The following is a 21,939-nucleotide window of genomic DNA, read 5'->3' as shown; positions in this document are numbered from 1 at the left end:
GTGTCTGTCCGGATGTATTATGGAGGCGCATAGCGCCTAATCTCTCTCGTCGTCAACTTCTCGGACCTCTCTCGCGCAAGGTCGCCCAGGAGAATGCATCAGGCGTTATAGCATGTATTCTCCATAGCGGAGCAATGCTTAGCACATGTGGAACATCGCTCCCATCTGCTCTTGGGGGAGAAAGGGTCACCTCATCTTAACCCTTGCCAAACATGTGACGCTCCACCACTCAAGAGCTCCACCCCTCTACGTTAGCGTCACCATCATCCGTTCAGCATTTGTCGCATCGATCTCGCACCCATATGAGCTGAATGCAACCCTTGCTTAGGGAGCTTGCCTGGTTACGCACAACGACGTGGAAGTCGTAGCCAGCTGGAAAGGGGACCTTGAGCAGAGTCAATCCTGAAGATGGACGCGTCCCTCGAGCACTCATGAGGCGCAAGGCACTCATGATCTTGAGGAATCTACCCCTGACAAAGGTCTGTTTTGTCATAACAAATAAACCCCCACTTGTGAGAGCAGATTCAGCAACCTCGAGAGCAATGGCCGTCTATGGGGCACAAAAGAAACTGGCGGGGGGCGCTAGAGATAAAGAATGTGCTGGCCGCTGAGCTTTCCAGCACAGCTTACCCATTGGTTCTGGGAATCAGATAGAAACCACAGCCCTGGTTGCTGCAGGGAGGTCCCATTGCCCTGTGGAGTGGGCAACATACAACACAGGGCATTAGTCATGGGCATGATTGCCCGAAACGGTCTATCTGACTCCTAGAGGCTAGAAGGTTGGGGCTTGCTCCATGAGATTGATTCCTTTCACTGACTGAAGATCTCATTGACAGTCTTCAGTGAGCAAGCGCTTGGAAGTAGGCATCATGCGGAGAGACCTTGCCTCTAATCGGGTAGTATTCCACGTATATCCTTATAATGATAGTAAGATACACCTAAGACTGAAAGTTTACCGCTCACGGTTCTATACTGTGATCACTGGGCTTCACACAAATCAGCACACCATGGACAGGAGGTCTTCTACTGCTGAGAGGACATCACCCTTATCTTTGCCCAGCCTAATGCTCCAAAACTACAGTTGAGAGGAAGAGAAACGTTCACGCACGAAACATGCTCTGGAGCATAGTTTTGGATCACCAGATGTCTCTTCAGCTTCCTGGATTAAATCTGTCAGTTGTGGATAAAAGAGAATAAACTACCATTAGGGCACATCACTCGATACCACAACTTCTTACCCTCTTCAGTCCCACCTCTGACACGATGGCCCGTTACTGAGTCAGTACCACTCCTATGCTGCTTTTCCACATTTCAACGTGCCTCAGAAACTGGGCGAATGGGTCAGTCATTCGTCCCAGCGCAAAGCTCCTCCTCAGTCACATCAACACCTTGGTTCTCGCTACTGCAACTAAGCAAACTCAGATAGACCTGTCGAGCTAAGTGTTGCGCGGGATGTCTGTCATGCCTCACATCTGGCTCTAACGACGCCACCTCAAAACGAGAGAGACAGCAAAAGTCGTGACAACCCCTGTCTCCCTAGCCAAAACTTAGCATTGTCTCCAAACTACACATACCCCCCACAGAAATAAACGAACAAGCCAACTAAACTGTAGCCTCGAACCTCTACTGCAGGCTAACATAAGCCACACCAAAAAGAAAGGAACCAATAACCGAACTCTAAGCCAATACACAAACAGCCCCCCCTAAAACCCCTCATAGCGCACAACCTGCAATTCAATCAGAGGATATACCACACCCATCTACCACCTAGTACGATGAAGCGCAAAACAAATCAATCCAGAGAGAGAAATATTCTGGATTGTGTGAGCCAGCCCTCGGCCACTACACGACGACCCTGGAGAGAGAGCTGAAAATCACCTAATTCTCACCAGCACGCTGCATCAGAATAGCACTACACTTAAGGAAACGTCGCCACCCCACTAGAATGTTCTGCACACAGCCCCCAGGCACTCCCCAAATCAGGGAACTCAATCCAACGCGACACACCACTGTCAGTACCCAGGGTTACTTCAGTCTCTCACTCGACCAACTCTGGCCCCATTATAAACCACCACGGAGCCAAACGTCATCTGACATATCTAGACGATACGACATTGCAGGGAACCTAACAACATCAACCAACCACCACAATTCACTTCACCCAGTCTACAAATGGTATATCGGCCAACACACTCAGCAATCACCCCTGCTATCGTACATCGGCCCAAACTGGACCAGCTCCTACGAAAGGATAACATTGACACCAATCAGACATTAGGAATGCAATAACAAAAAACCTGTAGGCGAGAGCAATTCAACCCCTCTGCCACACTTACCATATAGCAGACTAAGTGGCCATTCTGCAGCAAAAAACTTCAGCGACCAGCTGCAAAGAGAACGCTGAGCTCAGTTCACCTCAAATTGACAACAGTCAGATGAACAACTACTGGAATTAGGCTGCCACTACAGAACCAGTTTCCCCCCTCTTGTTTTCCAACGAAACTCCGCTAAACAGGGCCTCATCCCCTGCCCTGATTGGAACCTAACTCGTATCTTAGCTCTTGCTAGCATGCTATATACCTGCCCTGGAAACTTCCACTACGATCATCCGTGAAAGTTGGGTATTCACCCACGAAAGCTCATGCTCCAAAACGTCTGTTAGTCTATAAGCTGCCACAGGATTCTCTGCTGCTTTTACAGATCCAGACTAACACAGCTATCCCTCTGATACTTAACTCCAGAAGGATTTTCTGCAGCAATTTAGATCCCCAGCCACTGCACAAGGATGCCCTGCAAGGCCCAATCCACCAGGGGGAGCTCTGCCACCTGTGCTGGTGAAGTAAACTAAGAGAGGCCCCAAGAACGATCTGGAGGTGTTTCTCATCACCTTTGAGAGAAAGGCACCGGCCTCTCAATGGCTTCTAGAGCACTGGTCCAAGTGCAACTGGCCTACTGCAACTTTGATCCAGAGCAAGTTAGAGACTACCGTCAGGTGAAGGCTATTTTAGATTACTTGGATACCAGTGAAGAGACAAATCAGCAGTGCTTTAGAGCTGAGATGTACCCTAAACGGGCATGCCTCCAGAGGGTGATGCAATGATTAAAAAGCATTGCTGGTGGTGGTTTTACCCTGAGGAATACTCTGGGGTCTAAGTTGCAGAGTTGGTCCAAACAGAACAGTTTGTATCCATATTTCCACAAAGGGGCTGAGAATGGGTGCTCTGGTATTGCCCCAAGTCATTATCAAACATGGTGCAGCTGATGGAGAATTTTCTTATGCCTGATGGGTTGCTAAAAATAGGACCCACACAGCAGCTTCCCGCTCACCAACTAGGGCCACTGACAATGCCAGATGTCTGCCAGGAGATGATGAACCCTGGGTCTGACAGAAAACATGCAATCTAGAGACCCAAGCTACCTGCATGGAGAGAGGAAGACTATGGCAAGACACAAGGCTGAGCTCAGAGGAGGTATCACCTGGATAGCTGCTTGGTAATGCAAACAACAGGGCTGGAGCCTTTGAACCAAGACACAGGTCCCACTCATAATTTAAACCCACTCCCCACGAGGAAGGAGCTGTGGGGATAAACTTGGTGACCTGCTACTCCTTTGGGAGAAAGGAGCATATGAGGAAAGATTGCCAATTTATTTGCAAATATGCACAGGCTTGGATGGCAGGACAGAGGGCCCGCAGAAGGACTCTCCCCATCTTGACAGTCCTAGTAAGGATCCAGTGGAAGGGAGGTACTGGGGCTTGTAGATTCAGGGTAGAGTGAAACAGTGATGCAGGTTGGCTTAGTGGCCTAGATGATCAACCCAGAGAGGAAAATTGGCTTGCATTGGATACATGAAGATGTAAAGCCTTATCCCAGTAGACAAGTGGAGCAGATAGTGCGGACCTATACTAATTCAAATTACAGTAGCACTACCCAATAAATTAGCATACCTAGTGATAATAGGGCAAGATTGGCCCTCCTTTTGGAAAATCATTAATGAACTGACCAGTGCCACAGTGGAGCCCTGTGAGAGGCCCTGGCCTGCGAACACCGTGAACCTAGCAGGCCTGAGCAATCTGACGACCTCCAGAAGGGGACATCCTCAGGACAGGGCCAGAGATGCATGAATAGCTGGCACCTATCCTGGACCTCAAGGCCCTACTGCAGTTGGGAAGCTTCATCTAAAAGCAGCATGATGAGGGGATGCTTAGCTGTGCCTGCAAACAGGTGGTGTCCATGCTGGCAGCTGACTCTCAGTAACTGGGACAATACCCCCACTTTGTGCTAAAGAAGCTGCGGCTATATCATGTGGAGCAGAACCTGCTGTTGGAGGTAATAAGAATTCAGCTGCGGGTGCACCATAACTACTGCTGGGCTGCAATCCAGTTGGCACACGATATTCCCTGCATGGGGCATTGAGGGCAGAAGACAACCTTGGACTGGTTACTGGCCTGCTTTCTCTGGCCGGGGGGTGCACCATGAGGTAAGGTAGTATTGCTCTTCCTGCTCTGAGTGTCAGTATTCAGCAGCTAAGAATGTCTCAAAAGCCTTCTTAGTCCTAGTGCCATTATGGAAACCTCATTGAAAGAATAGGGATAGACATGGTTGGACTTTTAAAAAAGAGCTTCTTGGAAAACCAATACATATTTGTAGTGGAGATGATACCACTTGCTGTCCCAAAGCCATGATTAAATCAAGTCTTCCTGACTAGTGATTTAAATCAATTTGATTTAAATCAAATCCACCCTGCCAGAATCCCACTGAAGATGTGAACCTTCTGGATTATAGTTTAACTTTCTCAAGGACCATGCAATAAGATGTTGCACATAGCCATACAGACTTCGCACTGGATTCTACAATGCTGTTGCACTTTCCTTAATTACAGGAGAAATACACAGCTCTAAAATAATAAACCCTACATGCATTTCCTATGTCAGTTTCCTCTCCACTCCAGAGCATTCTTTGGGATGGGGTCTGTATTGTTTGGGCCATCCAGCATTCTTCTGTTGCAGTACATTGCTTGTGCATTGAAACATGGAGCCTTGTGCCCAAGCTCTTCTTTTCTCACATTTGCTGAGCCGCCTTCTTCCTCTCATAACAACCTCCTGTTCAGTCATCTCTGTCTTTGTCCTGCTTGGTAAGTTTCCACTGCTCCAAACCTGCAGTCCAGTTTGGCTGAATTGGTTTTGCAACACAGGCACCCTCCTTAGCACAGCTATAATGTTGTCTGAGTACCATCTTTAAGGTTGACATTTCTCCATTGTCTCCCTTACACCACTAGCCATTGTAATTTCTGTCCAACATGGAGGTAAAGAGGCAACAGAGGTGGCAGTTGGCCCCCACATTCAAAATGAAGTTTGCAGCTTGGTAAAGTTGCATGCAGAGAATTCATAATCTCATAGAGAATTCATAAATTGAAGGCAGATTCCCTGAATTGTCACATTTCTCCATCAAAAAAGAACAGAATAGGGGTACTCAACAAGTACCTCTGGGATGTTCTAGCACCCAGCTTCTAGACAGAGGATCTGTGGTTATTACTTAGTAATTCAAACTTCATACGTTTGTTCAATTAGTAAACAATTTCAGTGATCACACCCCAAATACAGTTTTTTGACTCTATTATAGACCATTTCCCACCTACATCAACCCTCGTTATCCCAGGGAAGGAGTAAATAGAGGCAGAGTCCATAGAACCCTCATATGTTTTTGCCTCTCCAATATTTTTGATTGGTAGGGGAGGCCATGAGAGTCCAGTCCCCTTCATTCATTCTGGGGAAAGGTGGGATGTGCTTCTTCCCCTGTCCCCCTCAGGTTTAGTTACCTTTTGACAGACCACCTTGAAACTTCAGATTAAGAGGAACCTGTCCCCTTCTTTTCCATCTGCACTTCTCTAATCAGTTGCACTTCTCTAATCCTCTGTTTTTTTTTCCCCAACCTCTGGTGGGTACCATGAGTTTGGCAGTATTCTTTACTGCCCTCAGTTTTCCTTCTCTTAGTGGAATTCTGATACATGCCACCTCACAAATGTGCCTCTTTTTCTCCACATCCAGCAGGATTTTTGACCACACAGTCAGCAGTGACTTCAATTCCTCAGCAAGGATAAGCAGAGAGCTCGCCCCATGGGCCACTGAGTCTGACCTTGGTAGTGGGATTAATCCTGGTTCATCCTTTCCCGATAACACTTCAAAAGAAATATCCTTCCATATTCCCACAGTGAGGATTCCAGAAAATTCTTTGGTGCCCATATTGACTTTGGCTACAGGCAGATCAATGGAGTTCATCCTAAGGACTCTTACTTGCATCTGTTTGCCTGCCAGTACCTGACTGGGTACCCCTTATATCCTTCCTCCTGGGTCCTATGGGCATAGCCAGGGCCGGCTCCAGGCACCAGCGCAGCAAGCAGGTGCCTGGGGTGGTCAACGGAAAGGGGTGGCATGTCCGGCTCTTTGGCGGTGGGTCCCTCAGTCCCTCCCGGAGGGTAGGATATGCTGTTGAAGAAGCAGCATCGGTAGAGTGCCGATCATGGCTTTTTTTTTTTTTTTTTGGCCGCTTGGGGCAGCAAAAACGTTGGAGGCGGCCCTGGGCATAGCTGAACCTTCTTCTGTTTCAACTAGCGGCGTTTGTCCTGGTTAGCCAGCTTCTGTCACTCAGCTCTTCCTGAGTACTGTTATACCTGGCCTCCAGCTCCATCCATCTCTCATCTGTGAATAGTCTTTTCTATTCTAGTTGCAGTCTTCCCTACTCCAGCCTCTCCTGCTCTGGGTCAGTTGCCCTCACTGCTGCATTTTCCAGGCTGTCTGTGAAACCATCTGTGGCATGGTATCCTTGGTCACCTGCATGCGCTCTAGGAGAAGAACGAACCCATCCAGCTCCCTTGTATGGAGCAGGTGTCTATCCTGTCTCAAGTCATGAGAGCACTGCATGCCCATCAACTCAGATTTTTTCTGTTCAGCAACAAACCACACTGAACACACAAGCCCAATGGCTGCTCCTTCCCTAACAGAATCCCCATTGGAACAGCAGTACATAACCCACTTGTTTTCTGGAAGGCTAATCATTGTGAGGTGCAGTTTCTCTCTCTGACATCTGGGGCTGCCATGCCTCAGTTTCTCTGTGGCTGGCTAAATGGATTTTGGTGATTTTGATGCTTTGGACCTCCCTTCTAGAGGGAAAAAAGAGCCCAGATGAAGGAAAATCCGAATGAAACAAGTTCTGCTGCCTTCAGGGGCTAGCTCCATTGGCTTGTCCTCCTTTAGCAAATAGTTTTTTGGACCTCAGGGCAGAGGTTTCTCCACCACCTGCCTATGGGCATTATGAGGCATCCAATCTACAAGCCGCAGCCCTGGACCGTAAATCTTGGGATCTGTCCTAAATGCAAGATTACCTTGCTGTGTAGTTTCCTAGAGCCATTTTCAACAGTGCCCCTCTATGGTTAGGCCTTTTATCTGAACTTTCCCAAGCAGTCCTCTGCGAGGCCTTCCCCAGGCTCTGTCTCCTTCTTCCTCCCCCCGGGGAACCTTTCTCCAACCCCTGGTAACAGGAAAATTCCTTACAGCCCTCTCCCTTACTGAAAACAGGCTTCCTTTTATATGTCCCAGCAGACCTGGCTCTCAGTCAGTTGTTCTTAGTCACATGCTTTCAGAGAAAAACTCAGGCACAGCTCAGACCTGAGAATTGAAACCTTAAATGCTTATTAGCCCTGGGACAATCCCACATGGGAAGCAGCTGCCCAGAATTTGTGTGTGCAGTCTGCATCCACCTGTGGTAGTGCAGGTGTATGGATCCACTGAGATCAACCATACGCTTCTAATGCTGGCAAAGCTCCCATTAGATTTGCCTGTTCATGGACTACAGAATTGGAAGGTGTTAGATGTATAATGAGAGCTATGCTAATTCAGTATTTCACTGCTGTTCAACAGTAGACACCACAAATAAGTTTTCAATCTAATGAAATATACTTAGCAATATATTCCAAGCACTGTACAAACATTATCAAAAATACTATGATCCTTACAACACACCTGATATTATAAATGAGAAATAAGGACTATGAGGCAGAGAAATTAAGAGTGAAATCAGGATGATAAAAAACTGATGATTTAAAAAAATTGGATTTTTTTTAATTTAAATTGGGGATTTTGTAATTTAAATTGGATTTTTAAAAAATTAAATATTTAAAATTAAATGTTAAGTTGCAACCTATGTTAAGGTCTAAGCTTTTTAAAATCTATTAAAATCCATTATATTCATGTTGGGATTCACTCTGAAACCTCTGTCCACTTGGCTTCCCAGAAACGAAGTTCAACTCCACATTTTGTCACACAGATATTTTTATTTGGCATAAAGCAAAGCTATGCTGTGTTGCTCAGTCTCAAGTGTAGGAGGTGGGTATAGGGCATACCACACATCCAAAGTTACACAGAAAACCTCTTCCTTTATATACATGTACACATCACACTGCATTTACTATACTTTGCATCACATGTTTTAGGATTGGCTTGGTTACTCTGTAGAAACCAATCCCTGTACAGCATGCTCTGTCCATGCGTTCATGCATGATCTGACCTCTACCTTATCTTACATTTAGGCTTGTTTATTAATACCAGAATGTTCCTGCTGATCTTCGCTAGCTATCCTGACTCCAGCATAATGCTTGTTATGGCAACTTAACCTTTCCAGTGATGCCCACTAAGAAATGAAGCAAGTTACTTATGTCAAGCCAGGACTGCAATTAAATGCAAAAATAATATTAAGCAGTACGTTTGCTGTCAGGTTTTGAAGAAATACAGCCCACTGAACTGGTGGAAATCACTGGCTAAGAACTTGGAACCACAGTTTTTTGAAGTACTGAACCAGTTTTTGACAGCAGGTGTAGAGAAAATATTTTAACCATTTCCGTCTATCCATCTGGTTCAATTCAATTACATGTTCATTAAAAACATAAGAATGGTCATACTAAGGTCAAGCCAATGGTCTGTCTAGCCCAGTATCCTGTCTTCTGACAATGGCTAGTGCCAGATGCTTCAGAAGGAATGCATAGAACGGGGCAGTTATCGAGTGTTCAATCCATCCCATCATCCAATTCCAGCTTCTGGCAGTCAGAAGTTTAGGGACACCCAGAGCATGTGGTTGCATCTCTGACCATCTTGACTAGTAGCCATTGATGGACTTATCCTCTATGAACTTATCTAATTTTTTTTAACCAAGTTATTCTTTTGGCTCTGTAGGAATGTGTGGCCATCCCGTACTGTCAGTCTTGGAGAGAGGCCATGCCCCCTCGATCTCGGATCTCTACCAAGGCAAGGGTTATTGGGGTAATTAACAGTCTCTAAGGCCCCAGTTGTGTAGGCAGGGTCAGGTGACAAGCAGCCCAGGGCCATGGTCTCAGGTGGGGCAGGGCAGAAAGTCTGATGAGCTCAGGCCCTCAGGCAGGGTGGGGCACCCAACAATCAAGGGGGCTCAGGCCCTCAGGCAGGGTGGAGTGAAAAACAGTGTAGGGGATCTGGCCCTCAGGAAGGGGGGAACACGACACAGTCTGGGGGCTTAGGCCCTCAGGCAGGGCAGAGTACAAAACACATGTCCTGACGTTCTGGCTCTTGTGGACAGCAGACAAACACAGGCCTCTTGGCCTAGAGTGAGGAGGCTGCCACCCCAGGGATGGGATTGGCAGCAGAGGAGCAGGGGAACCTGGGCCCATCCTACGCCATTGGAACCCAGCCCAGGCCCCTAACAGTGGCGGAGGGTTCAGTCTCTGGGTCAGTGGGAATTCAGCCAAAACATGCAGACTGGATTCAGGCAATGACACAACCAGATGATAGTCTAGTGTCCCAGGGCTACTTCCGACATTCCCCTTAAGGTGGTGTCTGTGGCTCGGGGTCGTCCTCCATCTCCCTGAGGTATACTGCTAATGGCAGTCCTAGCAGCTCCTTGGTGTCCCTGGCGGCAGACAGCTCTGGCAGCTTTTCCAGGACCTCAGTGCTGTAGCAGTCTCTGTCTGGCTTGAGACACAGCAGTGGATGAGAGCTGTCCATACCCTCCAGCAGATCCAGCCCAACTGAGCTTCAGGCCCTACCTTCTATATTTCCTGTCCCTACCCCTCTGCTTCCGGTGGGGTGGGCAGGGGTTCCTCCCCGTCAGTCTCAGAGGGTGGCCATGCCCCCTCAAAACATCCTCTGGCAATGATTTCCACAGGCTGACTGTGCATTGTGTGAAGAAGTACTTTCTTATGTTAGTTTTAGGGCTGTGAAATTATTAAAAAATTAATTGTGATTAATCACGAGATAAAAAAGTTGCGATTAATTGCAGTTTTAATCACACTGTTAAACAGTGCGATTAAGTGGATGTATTCTACGTTTTTAAATACACTGATTTCAATTTCAACACAGAATACAAAGTGTACAGTGCTCACTTTATACTACTATTTTTGATTACACATATTTGCACTGTAAATAAGATAAAAGTAGTATTTTTCAATTCACCTCATACAAGTACTGTAGTGCAATCTTCATTGTGAAAATGTGTAATTTTTTTTTTACATAACTATATTCAAAAATAAAACAATGTAAAACTTTAGAGCCTACAGGTCCACTCAGTCCTACTTCTTGTTCAGCCAATCACTAAGACAAACAAGTTTGTTTACATTTACGGGAGATAATGCTGCCCACTTCTTATTTACAATGTCACCTGAAAGTGAGAACAGGCGTTCACATGGCACTGCTGTAGCCGGCGTTGCAAGGTATTTACGTGCCACATATGCTAAACATTTGTATGCCCCTTCATGCTTCGACCACCATTCCAGAGGACATGTTTCCATGCTGATGACAGGTTCTGCTCGATAACGATCCAAAGCAGTGCAGACTGGCGCACACTCATTTTCATCATCTGCCACCAGTGGAAGGTTCATTTTCTTTTTTGGTGGTTCAGGTTCTGTAGTTTCCGCATTGGAGTGTTGCTCTTTTAAGACTTCTGACATCATGTTCCACACCTCATCCCTTTCAGATTTTGGAAGGCACTTCAGATGCTTAAACCTTGGGTCGAGTGCTGTAGCTATCTTTAGAAATCTCATATTGGTACCTTCTTTGTGTTTTGTCAGATCTGCAGTGAAAGTGTTCTTAAACTGAATAACATATTCTGGGTCGTCATCTGAGACTTCCATAACACTAAATATATGGCAGAATGCGGGTAAAACCACAGAGCAGGAGACATACAATTCTCCACCAAGGAGTTCAGTCACAAACCTGCAGGGCTCAAGTAGTGTTTCTAGCTTTTGCAGTTTTTCAAAATCCTTACCTGTTGGCACTGATAGTTTCTGTTTTTGAAGCGCTAATGTGGCTGTGATAGCGGCTTTATTGCAAAGCAGGTGCTGAACCATACCCAATGTGGAGTTCCATCTTGTTGAAATATCTTGAACAAGAGGTTCTTGTTTCTGTCCCTTTGCAGCTGGTTGTATTCCTAGCTCTGTATTGTTAATTGGACTGTGTTTGAAATGGCCCACAAGTTTTCTACATTTTTCCAGTATGTTTTCAAAACCACCATCACTAAGCGCTACTGTAATGGATCGCTGCAGACTGTGAGCGATGCATGTCACGTGTTCAAAAGGCACATGACTGTCTGCTGCTATCATATTATATGCACTGTCAGTACTAACTGTTGTTACTTTTTCTTGAATATTCCATTCTTTTGCAATATCCAAGAAACACTCTGCCCATGATTCAGCATCTCTCTCTTCAGTATGCATTACAGTTAAAGCAAATGACTGCAGGGTCCATGAAGCATCAATCAGGTGTGCTGTGACTCCAAGATAGCTGTGATTGCTCAAGGATGTCCAGTGATCACCACTCAAAGCAACAGCTAGTGCATTTTTCAAAAGCTCCAACTTTGTATTCTTCTCGTTGTTATATAGATCATGTATTTGTGATGCAATGGTTCCTTCGGAGGGCAAGGTGCATAACTGATTGGAAGATGCAATTTGAATAACATCTCTTAGCCCTCTGTCGTTTACAATGTTGAGTGGTCTGCAGTCCATAGCTATCCACTTTGCAATAGCATTGGTTAAGGTGGTGTACTTTGTTTGATCCATGGGCTTGTAACAATCCTGAAACTCTGCAAGCGTACTCTGTTGCGGTTGGATGGATTCATTTGCTGTTGGTGGTTTATCTGTAGCACAAGAACTGGAGGCAAAAGCATGTTTAGCACGTAAATGGTACTGCAGACTTGAAGTACTTCGATGGTACTGGAACTCAGCCTGGCAATAGATACAGATAACCGTCCTTTTATCCAGAGAACCATCTGAAAATTTTTTAAAAATAAACCTCCCATTCAAAAGACCTGATCTTTTGCTGCTTTGCTCCATTAACTTGTTCTGATATTTAATCACTCCAGAGCACGAGAACACAGTAGAACTGTGCCAATGTCTGGAATAATTCAGTAAATTCTATATAATCAATATATATTTGTGTACTGTTCAAAGGAGCCTTTGCAGTCAATATGGAAAGATTTTACCACAGGATTTTAACATTCAGTAGGGAAGTGATTGTGCAGGAGGATTTTTTTTCCTGCTGCTGCTGGATTAGCCTTTATTATGTATATATACTATTTTGTATGTGTCTCTTTTAGAGGAGTCCTGGCTTCTTGAAGGGGTAAGATTTTTATCTGAGAAAGTCAGTGTTCTGGAGCTGAGAGGGGTGTGAGTTGTGCAGGAGAAGGGTGGATTCTTGATGCTGCTCCTGTTGGGCTGGGTTTCTTCTGAGCTCGTCAGGCTCGCCTCCTGTCCAAAGAGGAAGAGTTTCATCTTAGATATTTGCATTCATTGTTCGGGGGGACAGGGAGAGTGGACTGGGGGAGGGAAAGAGGATGGGGAGGAAGCAAATAATCACTTGTGCAGGAGGAGGAGGAGGGAGGTGTTTTGCTGCTCCTTCTGGAAGGGTGGTTTCTGGTACTGGGATCATCAGACTTGCCTGCTTTTACAGAACTGGGTAGACTCCCTTCAGCTGAGTGAGACCTTGTCTGGAAGGGAGGGTGGATTTTACCTCAAGGACTTGGCATGCACCAGGGGAGGAGAGGCCGGTGCAGGGAGGCTGAGCTTGCCAGGCCCCTGTTGTCTATGTGGTACCCCTCACTTCCCCGTCTTAGGAGTCTTGAGCAGCTGCCTCCAGCAGCAGGGCTGGCCTTAGGGAAAATGGCACCCTGGGTGTACTTGTATTTTGTGCCCCTGATCCCCATGGGCATCCTCGCATTATCCTGGCCCCCATGGGCTCCCCACCCCTCCATCGCCCCTGGCCTGCAGGGGCTACCCAACCCCCCTTCATCTCCAGGCCCTGCTGCCTCCCTCCAGTGCTTAATTTGTATTGAAAGAGGTGTCAGGGCTCAGTCCCAGCACAAATTGAGCACTGGCTGGGCAGCTGGTGCTGACCGGGCACCCAGCTCTGAAGACAATGCTGCTGCTAGCAGTAGCCCAAGAGTAAGGATGGCATGGTATATGGTGTATTGCCACCATTACTTCTGCACTTCTGCTGTGGTTCGTGGTGCTTGGCACTCAGAACGCAGCTCAAGGTGGGCTCTGTATTGTCACCCACTGCATCTTGCCGGAGCCCATGGCAATCTCGCAACCCTCTGATCACTCCTGTCTCACGAGGGGCACCATTTCAATTTCAGGTTCGGCTGAGAGAATGTGTGTGTGTTTTGGGGGAGAAATGTGTGTGTGTGTTGTGGGGGGAGGGGGAGGGTGTTAGGAGAACCCTGTCTCTTTAAGCAGAGCACTCAAGAGTCTGAATGTTTTTTCAGCCAGCAGCAGTTGGTGTCAGCAACACTCACTCCTGAGCCAGCAGCAGACAGGCGCACCCTGTTCCCAGACCCCAGCTTAGCGGCAACTGGGTACGTGGGGGGGGGGGAGGGAGATACCCCGACATCAGCCCCCTCTACTTCCTGCCCCCACTCTACGCAGCAGACAGGAGGCAGGCTCTTGGTCTGCAGCAACTTGGCCAGGGGTGGCTCCATGGGGAGTGTGGAGGAGGCAGGAGCAGCAATGGAGCTGGGCGGTGGGAGAAGGGGCACCTCTGCCCTAGAGGCAGCAGCATGTGGCCAACCACACTAAGCCCAGCCCTGTCCAGCAGGGAGGTCATGGTGCAGGTGGCAGAGGGACTGTCTCCTCCCTTCCCCCTGAAAGGTATTTAACTGACTCTCTCAAATCACCCACTGACTAAAGGATAGGGTCATGATCGATTAGTGCAGTAGGAAGAGGGGGAAAGTGCTGGAAATGCCCAGGGATGGGGTCCTGTGGCAGTAGTTCTAAAGTGCCCTTTCCCTGCTTCGCGACATTGTGGCAGCTGGCTTTGCCCTTTCCCCTTCCCTCATGACAATGGATCATCGGGAGTGGGGGGAGTGCATCTGGTCTGTATATTATGGAGTTACTTATGCCCGACTGCCTCCTGCTGGTTGCCACAATCGGTGCCTCCCTCCCCACCGGGCCGTCGCCAAGTCCCATCACCAGAGATATGCCAGTAATGCTTGTTAAAAAAAATAATGCATTAATTTGTTTTGAATTAATCGCATGAGTTAAGTGTGATTAATTGACAGCCCTAGTTAGTTTTAAACCTGCTGCCTACTAATTTCATTGGGTGACCCTTGGTTCTCGTGTTATGCAAAGGAATAAATAACACTTCCCTATTCACTTTTTCCACACCATTCATAACTTTATAGATCTCTTATCATATTCCCCCTTACTTCTCTCTTTTCTGAGATGAATGGTCCATGTCTTTTTAATCTCTCCTCATATGGAAGCTGTTCCATACCCCCTAATCATTTTTGTTGCCTTTCTCTGTGCCTTATCCAATTTTAATAAATCTTTTTTGAGCTGAGGTGACCAGAACTGAATGCAGTGTTAAAGGTGTGGGCATACTATGGATTTATATAGTGGCATTATGGTATTTTTTGGTCTTATTATCTATCCCTCTTCTAGTAGTTCCTAACATTCTGTTAGCTTTTTGACTGCTGCTGCACATTGAGCAAATGTTTTCAGAGAATTATTGACGACGACTCCCAAGATTTCCTTCTTAAATGCAAACAGCTAATTTGAGGTTCTTTTTTCCAGTGTGCATTACTTTGTATTTATCAACATTAAATTTCATCTGCCATTTTCATAGAATCATAGAAACGTAGGACTGGAAGGGACCTCAAGAGGCCTTCCAGTACAGTCCCCTGCACTCAAGGCAGGACTAAGTATTCTAGACTATCCCTGACAACAGTGGTGAATTATCGCATGGGCCAAGGGAGCCCATGCCCAGGGTTCCCTGCCAATTTAGGGTGCCTGGAAAAGTCTCCCCCTCCTGCAGCCACAGGGCCGCAGCAGGGGCGATGAGCTTCTCTAGTCTTGGAGTTGCAGCGGTGGGGGCTGGAAAGGAGTGGGTGGAGGAAGGAGCAGAAGGGGGTGGGACCATAGGTGGAAGGGGCAGAATAGGGGCAGGACCACAGGCCCCACGGGTGGGATGGGACCACGGTTCTGGTGCCAACCCCCCCCCCCACTTGTTCTGGCCCAGGGTCCCAGGAGACCTTAATCTGTTTCTGCCTGACAGGTTTTTGTCTAATCTGCTCTTAAAAACCTCCAATGACAAAGATTCCACAACCTCCCTAGGTAATTTATTCCAGTGCTTAACTACCTGACAGTTAGGAAGTTTTTCCTAATGTCCAATCTAACACCCCCCGCCCCTCTGCTGCCACAATTAAGCCCCACTGCTTGTTGTCTTATCCTCAGAGGTTAATCCCAACAATTTTTCCCTTTCCTCTTTCTAACAACCTTTTATGTACTTGAAAACAGTTACCATGAACCCTCTGTCTTCTCTTCTGCAGACTAAACAAACCCATTCTTTTTTTCAATCTTTCCTCATAGGTCATGTTTTCTAGACCTTTAATAATTTTTTGTTGCTCTCCTCTGAACTTTCTCCAATTTGTCCACATCTTTCCTGAAATTTGGCACCCAGAACTGGACAAAATACTCCAGTTAAGTCCTTGTCCATATGGACTGGAGCAGAAGAATTACTTCTTGTCTCTTGCTTGCAACACTCCTGCTAATACATCCCAAAATGATATTGTTTTTGCAACAATATTACACTGTTGACTCATATTTAGCTTGTGATCTATTGTGCCCTCCTGATCCCTTTCCACAGAGCTCCATCCTAAGCAGTCATTTCTCCTTTTGTGTGCAATTGATTGTTCCTTCCTAAGTGGAGTATTTTGCATATGTCCTTACTGAATTTCATGCTATTTACTTCAGATCATTTTTCCAGTTTGTCCAGATCATTTTGAATTTTAATCCTATCCTGCAAAGCACTTGAAACCCCTCCCTGCTTGGTATTGTCTGCAAATTTTATAAGTGTGCTTTGTATGCCATTATCTAAATCATTGATGAAGATATTGAATAGAACTGGATTCAGGACCAATCCCTACTTCATATGCCCTTCCAGCTTGACTGTGAACCACTGATAAGTACTCTCTGGGACCAGTTTCGCTGCCCAATCACCTTATTTTGTGAGATCCCTTCGTAACTCTTCACAGGCAGTTTTGTAGTTAACTATCTGGAGTAATTTTTAGGGCTGACAAATGATTAATCACAATTTTAATTGCACTGTTAAACAATAATAGAATACCATTTATTTAAGTATTTCTGGATGTTTCCTACATTTTAAAATATATTGATTTCAATTACAACACAGAATTCTAAGTTTACAGTGCTGACTTTATATTATTTTTTAATACAATTATTTGCACTGTAAAAAAGGTAAAAGAGTATGAAGTGAATTGAAAAATACAAGTACTATAGTCCAATCTCTTTATCATGACGTTCTGTCTCTTGCAGACAGCAGACAAACGTATGCCTCTTGGCCTAGAGTGGGGAGGCTGTCACCCCAAGGGTGGGATTGGCAGCAGAGGAGTAGGTGAACCTGGGCCCACCCTACTCCAGCAGGACCCAGCCCAAGGCCCTAACAGTGGCAGTGTTCTGCCACTGAGTCAGCAGGGATTTAGCCAAAACATGCTGACCTGGATTCAGGCAACGACAACCAGACAACACTCTACTGTCCCAGGGCTACTTCCTACATTCCCCTTAAGGTGTACCTGTGGCTTGGGGTCGTCCTCTGTCTACAGTGTACAATGCTCACTTTATATTATTATTTTTGATTACAAATAACTGTTAAAAAGATAAACAAAAGAAATGGTATTTCATCTCTTACAAATACTGTAGTGGAATCTCTTTATTGTGAAAGTGCAACTTACAAACGTAAAATTAATTTTTTTTACATAACTGCACTCAAAAATAAAACAATGTAAAACTTTAGAGCCTACAAGTCCACTCAGTCTTACTTCATGTTCAGCCAGTTGTTAAGTGAGAACAGTGATTCACATGACACTGCTGTAGTCGGCGTTGCAAGGCATTTACGTATGCCCCTTCATGCTTCGACCACCATTCCAGAGGACATGCTTCCATCCTGATGAGGGGTTATGCTCAATAATGATCCAAAGCAGTGTGGACTGACGCATGTTCATTTTCATCATCTAGTCAGATGCCACCAACAGAAGCTTGATTTTCTTTTTTTGCGGTTCGGGTTCTGTAGTTTCCGAATCAGAGTATTGCTCTTTTAAGACTTCTGACAGCATATTTCACACCTCATCCCTTTCAGATTTTGAAGTGTTGCACTTTCATGATAAAGAGATTGCACTACAGGACTTATATGAGGTGAATTGAAAAATACTCTTTCTTTTGTTTATCATTTTTACAGTGCAAATATTAGTAATAAAAATAATAATATAAAGTGAGCATTGTACACTTTGTATTCTGTGTTGTAACTGAAATCAATATATTTGAACACATAAAAACATCCAAAATGGTAAGTAAATGATATTCTGTTGTTGTTTAGCAGTGTAATTAAAACTGTGATTAATTTTTTAAATTGAGTTAATTTGTTTTGAGTTAGTTGCTTGAGTTAACTGCAATTAATTAACAGCCCTAGTAATTTTGTATCATCTGCACCCCTGTTCCAGATAATTTGTGAATATGCTGAACAGCACTGATCCCAATACAGATCCTTGAGGGACATCACTATTTACCTCTCTACATTATGAAAATTAACCATTTATTCCTACCTTTGTTTCCTACCTTTTAACCAGTTACTGATCCTTGAGAGGACCTTCCCTCTTATCCCATGACTCGTTACTTTCCTTAAGAGCCTTTGGTGTGAGACTTTCTGAAAGTCCAGGTACACTGTATCAACTGGATGACACTTGTCCACATGCTTGTTAACCCTCTGAAGAATTGTAATAGATTGGTGAGGCATGATTTCCTTTGACAAAAGCCATGTTGACTCTTCCCCAACATATCATATTAATCTTTGTGTCTGATAATTCTGTTCTTTACTATAGTTTCAACCAATTTGTCTGGTGCTGAAATTAGATTTACCAACCTGTAATTGCCAGGATTCCATCTGGAGCCTTTTAAAAAAAATTGTGTTACATTAGCTATCCTCCAGACCTTGGATTTAAGCGATAGGTTACACATCACAGTTAGTAGTTTTGCAATTTCATATCTGAGTTCCTTCAAAACTCTTGGGTGAATATCATCTGGTCCTGGTGATATATTACTGTTTAATTTATCAGTTTGTTCCAAAACTTCCTCTATTGGCACTTCAGTCTGGGACAGTTCCTCTTGTCACCTAAAAAGAATGGCTCAGGTATGGGAATCTCCCTCACATCCTCTGCAGTGAAGACTGATGCAAAGAATTAATTTAGCTTCTCTGCAGTGGCCTTGTCTTCCTTGAATTATTCTTGAGGGTGCAGTGGGTCCATGGATTGATTAAGAGGCTTCCTGCTCCTGGTGTATTTTAAATAAACTGTTGCTGTTAGTTTTTTTTGTCTTTTGCTAATTGTTTTTCAAATACTTTTTTGGCCTGGATAATTATGTTTTTACACTTGACTTGCCAGAGTTTATGCTCCTTTCTATTTTTCTCTGTATGATTTGACTTCCAATTTTTAAAGGATGCCTTTTTGCCTCTCACTGCCTCTTCTACTCTTTTATTTAGCTATGGTGGCATTTTTAAAATCTTCTTACTGTTTTTTTTATTTGAGGTATACATTTATGCCTCTATTAACGGTATTTTCAATAGTTTCCCTGCAGTTTGCAGGCTTTTCACTCTTGTACTGTTTCTTTTAATTTCTGTTTAACTAGCTTCCCCATTTTTGTGTAGTTCCTCTTTCATAATTAAGAAACCAATTGGAAGTTGAGAAAGCGGGAAAGCTTGTTTTCCTCTTCCAATCTATGAGAGGATGAGATACACTAGTTCTAAAATCTTGAAGCAAATGGTTACCAGAAACAATCTTTTCAATTCACTAACTACAGATAATATTCCCTTTGGTTAATAACTCAGTTTTAAATGCAAATCATACTTAGAGGAAAAAAGTTTATATATCCATCACATATGTTAGTTTATTTAATTTAAAATTTTAAATTTCTGTTTTTGTGCACTTTAATTGAATTTGAATTTCTAGCCAAATAAAACTTGACAAAAATTACAGATAATATTTTGTCATCTGGGACACAAAAAATTAATCATTCACCATTTTGTAACATCATCAAAATGTAAAAATTAAGCATCTGAATAAATGTAAATTAAGCTGTGAATCCTTAAATACATGTTTATCCTCCTGGTTATCAAAAAAGTACCAAATTTAGTGTATATGTTATATTTAGTTGCAAATGGACATGTTTTAGTGGTTAGCAACCAATGAGAATCAACTTTTCTTTTGCAATATAACTAAAAAGTACAAATGTACAATATGATTAAAATCAAAAAACAAAATCAAGATTTTCTGCTTTCTGATTTAAATCCTTATTAAAATTGGTGATTTAAGTCAATACAGCCTGGGGTCAATCCTCAGGAGGCTGAAACTGGTCCAGGGCTAATGTGTGTAGGGGGAGATGGGATATGTGGACTCCATGAAGGCTGGACACGCCTAGTTGGGAACCGTGGAGCTGAGGCCCTTGAGGACTTCTTTTCATGTTAGTTGCAGAAGTCTTCGAAGCTAAGGTCAGGCCAGGAGAACTTATGTCTACACAAAATTATTGATCAAACCTCTGTCTACCAGGAATTATTGACTAAACTTCCCCACCCCTGCAAGGGGTGCACTTAAACTGTAGGGGTAGGGTACCTGCACCTCTATTCTGTGGCTTTGTGAGAAGAATTCCATTTTCATGAGTACTACAGGATTTCCCCTGAACCAACACTGGTTAGAGAATCATAGCTCTGATTAGATCTCCGCAGCTTTCTGACTCCCAGCACTGTGCTCAATCCCCTACGCCATCTTTACATCATGTTTTGGTGAACAATGCAAGAATTTAGTGAGAGAATTGTTCAAAATTATTGTTTTGGATTCACTATTTTTTCTGTACTTTAACACATTGATCTGAACAATGATAGAAAAGGGAACTAGAGTACACTTGAATATGATCATCCACTAATGTTTGTTCACCCTTTATTTAGAGGATTATTTAACTGTGTATGATTGCAATTTAGGCTGTAGCCTAAAATTTTCATTGCATTGTTCAATCAATTATGCTTCTGGGTTGTGCAGTTTTCATCTAAAAAAACCTAAAATGCCAATCTAAATAATAATATATCTTGTCAACCAATGCATGATTACAGTGAAAACCATAAAAACATTTCAGAAGTGAAAGAAAAATTATCACCAATAATAATTGAGCCACAATGAATTATGTTTTAATTCAATAGGGGCACATCTCCAGCCCTTCTAGAGGAGCCCGGCAGCCAAAAAGCCAAGCTGAAAATATTTGCAGGCATTTATATCTTCAGTTTCCTGATCCAAGAAACAGTGGAGTCTAGAAGGGCTGAAGATGGACTCTACAAAACAAAGAATACTAATATATAACAAACCAGATTGAGAATAACATGCCACGAAAAAATTAATGCCACTAAAATCATACCCTGGGTTGGAGCCAGATTATACAGCACAAGGACTATTGTAAATCTCCATCTTGAATCAGAAAATATAGGCATTGTTTTCCAATCAGGTGCACTGGCAAAGTCCCAAACATCCTTAAGTAGGAAATGCAGAGAAACAAATAGGAAGGCACACGGTCCTGCATCAGCTCCCCACCGCTTGTGTGCGAGGGTCGATCCTGAAGATTTGTTCGCCAAATATAGACTAAAGTGCCACCATTTAAGCATCTCATTTTCCCACTTCCTCTAACAGGCTAGGGAATTCAGAAATGGCACCGCCAGTTCGTGGCCCTGCACTGCATCATTTTTATTCCCGGCAGTGATCCGGTTCTGGGCAGCTGCTGACTGCTCTGTTTATTAGAAAAAGATAAACAAGCATAAAGGATATAAACCGAGATCAAACATTTGTTTACTGAAGCTGTCTCGGCAGAGAGAGGCTGAAAACCGCCATTTGTGCACCCAGTGACTTGAAAAGAGGCTGTGCGAAGAAACACACTTCCTCTCTCCTTCCCTGCTAGTCAATGCACTTCTCTGGGAATTGGCTACTCTGGTTAGAAAGCTAGGGCTAGAAAAGGGAGTCCCGCAAGAACGCGCGTACAGGAGACTTACCAGGGTGTGGTTTCGGAAACCTACTTGCAGTAACAAAGGCTCAGCATCCTGCGTTTGTTGGTGGGGTTTTTTTAGACAGAGTTACATTAATGATTTAATCAGGAGCGTGGTGATGGTAAATCTTTTCATTGGCCTGGCGGGGGAGCCAAATGCTATCAGTTTGTAACCGGGAAGGTTTTTGTTGCTGCTGGGTTTATTGTTGGGCTAGTCCGAGATCATTTGAGAGCTGGTTGCCTGACCGCAGGCCACACTTCTTCCGCATAAATCCTCCTAAATGCATCGAAACTAAATCAGGATATTTGGGGGGGGGGTACCATCTGTGGAGTTACACGTAC

At 44.4% G+C, this 21,939-nt stretch overlaps 2 protein-coding genes across 6 annotated transcripts in view; one reads left to right on the top strand and one right to left on the bottom strand.

The window, feature by feature from the left end:
• Window positions 1–21,939, top strand: part of DST (dystonin) — a 465,365-nt gene that overhangs the window by 40,321 nt on the left and 403,105 nt on the right. The window lies entirely within an intron of this gene.
• LOC142046554 (E3 SUMO-protein ligase ZBED1-like) lies at window positions 8,367–21,738 on the bottom strand. Of its 2 annotated transcripts, none has more exons than XM_075063730.1 (2): window positions 21,605–21,738; window positions 8,367–12,762 (listed from the first exon to the last, which is right to left on the bottom strand). In XM_075063730.1, exon 2 carries the CDS (start codon window positions 12,346–12,348, stop codon window positions 10,591–10,593), a length of 1,758 nt encoding a protein of 585 aa, XP_074919831.1. In that variant the 5' UTR covers window positions 12,349–12,762; window positions 21,605–21,738; the 3' UTR covers window positions 8,367–10,590. The 2 variants fall into 2 exon arrangements, 1 of the variants encoding a protein (XP_074919831.1); XR_012655493.1 differs by lacking the exon at window positions 8,367–12,762 and adding an exon at window positions 18,298–21,345.

The sequence above is a fragment of the Chelonoidis abingdonii genome, chromosome 3, assembly GCF_003597395.2.
Source record: "Chelonoidis abingdonii isolate Lonesome George chromosome 3, CheloAbing_2.0, whole genome shotgun sequence".
Lineage (NCBI taxonomy): Eukaryota > Metazoa > Chordata > Testudines > Testudinidae > Chelonoidis > Chelonoidis abingdonii.
The sequence above is the reverse complement of the archived record's forward strand: the minus strand, read 5'-3'. Positions and strand labels throughout refer to the sequence as shown.